The sequence below is a fragment of the Elaeis guineensis genome, chromosome 4 (genome assembly GCF_000442705.2).
Source record: "Elaeis guineensis isolate ETL-2024a chromosome 4, EG11, whole genome shotgun sequence".
Lineage (NCBI taxonomy): Eukaryota > Viridiplantae > Streptophyta > Magnoliopsida > Arecales > Arecaceae > Elaeis > Elaeis guineensis.
In genome coordinates, this window is record NC_025996.2 from 14,863,890 (window position 1) to 14,867,896 (window position 4,007).

The following is a 4,007-nucleotide window of genomic DNA, read 5'->3' on the forward strand; positions in this document are numbered from 1 at the left end:
TTTAAAATCTATGGTCCGTCTATAACCTGCTGCACATAACTCCGGAGGAGAAGAGGCCTGAGGACTGGGGGAGGCGGGCTAAAGGTCAAAAAAAAAAAAAACATAAAAAAAGGCCTTTGAGATCAGCGCTCTTCACCCACGCGTCAAGACTCCAAGAACGCGGTGCAGAGTATTGGATCAACGTCGCCGCAGTCGCACTCACGACGCGGAGCGGATGCCGGTTTCCCTCGGCTGTTAAATATCCCACCCACCGCCCCCGACCTTCCACCATCTTGTACCCGAAGAGACAAGCCCACCTCCATCTCCGATTCTCCAGCATCCGAGCGTGAGCTTGAAGCTCCTCTCTCTCTCTCTCTGGCTATCTATCTATCTAACTCTCTCATGCCACCAATCGGCACGGCCACCTCGGCCCCAGCCCGGCACGTCTCTCCCTCTCGGTCCTCCTTACCCCCTCGCCATGGCTCCCCCCTAAACCCCCACTCTCCACCCCCACCCTCAAACCCACCCCCGTCTCCGCCGCCAGCTCCAGCTCGATCGCCACCAAGATCCACCTCTCCAACCTCGACCGCGTCCTTGTGAAACACCCATCATCACAGACGCCTCAACACACCCATGACGTTGGCCGGGACGACGACCCTCCCAAACCTGATCACCTCGGCGGCGCCACCGCAGCCGGCGGTGGAGGGGGAGTTGGGCTTCTCCACGCCCTCAACCTCCCCTCCCTCTTTCCCTTTTTAAGAAAGCCGGCGGCTGAGGAGATGTCCCCCCGGAGCCTGACCCACCTCCAGCGCCTCCTCTCCGACTCACCCCGCCCCTCCCCAAAGAGCTCCATCGCCTCCAAGTGGCGCCTATACCACGGCGCGGAAGACTGGTCCGGCCTCCTCGACCCACTCGACGAGAACCTCCGCCGCGAGCTACTCCGCTACGGCGATTTCGTCCAGGCGGCCTACCATGCCTTCCACTCCCGCCCCGCCGCCTCCTCTCCTGCCCGCCACCACCACCTCCTCCTCCCCGACCGCTCATACCGCCCCACCAAGTCCCTCTTCGCCACCTCCTCTCTCAGCATCCCCCCTTGGACCCACTCCTCCGCCTCCAACTGGAGGACCCAGAGCTCCAGCTGGATCGGCTACGTCGCCGTCTGCGACTCCGACCGCGAGATCCGCCGCATGGGCCGCCGCGAAATAGTCGTCGTCCTACGCGGCACCGCCACCTGTCTCGAGTGGGCCGAGAACCTCCGCGCCTCCCTCGTCCCCATGGATTCCCCCGACGACTCCTCCGGCGAAGTCCGACAGCACGTGCCGAAGGTGGCGCGGGGGTTCTGGAGCCTCTACAAGACCGCCGGCGAGCAGGTGTCGAGCCTCTCGGCATCGGTGGTGGAGGAGGTTCGCCGCCTCATGGAGCTCTACAAAGGAGAGGAGCTCAGCATCACGGTGACCGGGCACAGCCTCGGGGCGGCGCTGGCCATCCTCGTCGCCGACGAGCTCAGCACGTGCGCCCCGAACGTGCCGCCCATCGCCGTCGTCTCCTTCGGCGGGCCGCGAGTCGGGAACCGGGCCTTCGCGGACCGCGTCGAGAAGGAACACGGGGTCAAGGTGCTCAGAATAGTCAATGCCCACGACGTCATCACCAAGGTTCCCGCCGGAATGCCTCTGCCGCACGTGAGGGAGGGGTACGAGCACGTGGGGAGCGAACTGAGGATAAACAGCCGGGACTCTCCGTACCTCCGGCAGGACGCCGGGCCGGCCTGCAGCCACGACCTGGAGGCGTACCTCCACCTCGTGGACGGGTTCACGGGGACCGGGTCCCCCTTCAGGTCCAACGCCAAGCGGAGCTTGGTTCGGTTGCTGGACCAGCAGCGGCGCAGTGTGAAGGAGGTCTACGTGAACCGGGCCCGGGCACTCGGGGTCGATCCGACCGCTGCGGTCCCTTGTCCAGCCCGCATGGTTGCCTGGCGAGCCCATCATAGTGACGTCGAGCTGGACGACGATTCGTGCCAAATGGCAACTTTAATCAACTTGGTGATAAATAACTAAATATTATAACCAAGGACCAGGTCCATCCAGAGGAATGACAGGTCCATTGTAACGTGGATTGATTTATGTATATAAGATGCGGAAGTCCAGCGATGCATCTGCGCGCAAAAGTTTTTTTTCTTATCTTCCCGGTAAAGACTAAAAAAAGGTACAGCGTAAAAGCCTCATTGTCGGCTGATGTTCACGCGACATCCTGGATAAAATTTCCTTGCATTAATATGAAATTGATTGACAAGCGGTCATAAGATATTTTTTTTGAAAATTCTCAAATGTTCTTCTATTATGTAGTCGAAAGGTTAAAAAAATTAGAGAATAAAACGCCATAGGTTTGCCGTAATAGCCGCAACGGACAATCCATGAGAGTCTCATTTCTTGGCTCATGAAATTGGCTACGGACAAGTGGACAACCTTTTCCCCTGTCCGTTGACCAGAGCCCTGTGAACTGCGGTTGGAAGTCTCCCATCAGCCCATGCCAGCTAAAACAAAAGAGGAAAGAGAAATAACGAGATTTGCAAAGTAAAAAATTTTGTTCCGATACTTTTAAAATGTTTGAAAGACATGGAAGTACATAGTCTTCTATAATTGCTACCATTGCCAGAAAAAGTAAGCAACCTATCCTACCTGTTGACGAGGACAACCAACCGTGCATGCGGCTGAAGGTACAATAACTCAACCCACAGGGTTGCTGTTGACCAGGGCAAGCAACTGATATTGAATGCGGCTGAAGGTATAACAACTCAACCTAGAGGGTTGCGTGGCACCAAGGATCACCTTTCATTGATTTAGCGGACAGCATTTGACCAAAACCATGCAGCCATGGAAAATGTCAAATGCGACCCCTGGAAACAAAAGGTGGACCTAACTCCTGAATCGGTCCACGGACAATGTTGTTTGGCCAAGTTAGGCTGATTCAATCAAAGCGTTAGCTAAATTTGATTTGAAGTTTAATTATGAGAATATAAATTAAGTTTCATGGTGGCAAAGTTACGAGCTACTCTGGATTTTTTTATGCGATTGGGATTTATCAGGTGACCTAAAAGTTAGGGTTAGATCCAGGGTGGACCAACCTGAAAATGAGTTGGTCTCAAATCAAGTTAGAAATTTTTAATTGCAGTCTAATTCAAATTAGATATATAATGGTTTAACCCAATCCAAAAGTAAATTCAGTTGGGTTTGTGTTTAGGCTAATCCAGCCCACGTTGCATTATAGAGAAAGGCAGCTCGAGGGAGTGGACGGTGTCTACTTGCTTAATGCATCAAAGCTTAGGCTGGGATGAAGATACGGCTTCCCACGAGTGTGTCGCCCATATGTATGACAATGGACTTTGGATAGGCCTGATCCCAAAATATTCATCATTATTTTTCTGAAGCCCCGTCATGCAGCAAATTCGTCTGTCTCCCCAAAACCAAGCACCTCTCTGGAAGTGGTCGACGTGCTGGATTTTGATTCAACCTGATCACTGTAGACTCTTTTTTCCGAAAAGTTACTAGCCACAAAATATTATTTAATTTTTTGATTTTTTATAAATATTTAAAATTTATTTAACACATATCATTATAAAACTAAAAACATACTCATACAATTTCTCATATATTTTTTTTATTTAAATTTTAACATTCTTGTCAAGTTAAAAATTTAAATCCATTCATAAACACCATAAATTCAATCACAAACATCCAAACTAATTGTGATCAATTTTATTGGGCTCAGGCTATAATACATCCCAGAGAATAGCCATGATCAAGCGGGATATACATCACAAAGAGGCGTAGAACAATACTAGAGTTATTAATATGCTTTGCAATTACCTCAAATCTTATCTTCTGTCTCAGAGCGTATAACTTTGTTTAATCAAAAATTGGGAAAAAATGAGAGCTTTTTTATAGAGCCATGATCTGGGGGAAAAGCCTTTCGTCATATTGCGCGGTCTTCTGTTTGCATGCACAAAACTCAGGGTGGTCTTAGATTCGTTG

The 4,007-nt window shown here is 51.3% G+C and overlaps 1 protein-coding gene across 1 annotated transcript; it reads left to right on the top strand.

Annotated features, from left to right (window-relative positions):
• The first annotated feature begins 276 nt into the window (after window positions 1-276).
• Window positions 277-2,282, top strand: LOC105043748 (phospholipase A1-Ibeta2, chloroplastic). Its single transcript, XM_010921433.3, is given in 3 exon segments — window positions 277-487; window positions 490-1,923; window positions 1,926-2,282. Coding segments are annotated over 3 exon segments (1,581 nt in total). The 5' UTR covers window positions 277-381; the 3' UTR covers window positions 1,967-2,282.
• Window positions 2,283-4,007: the final 1,725 nt, after the last annotated feature.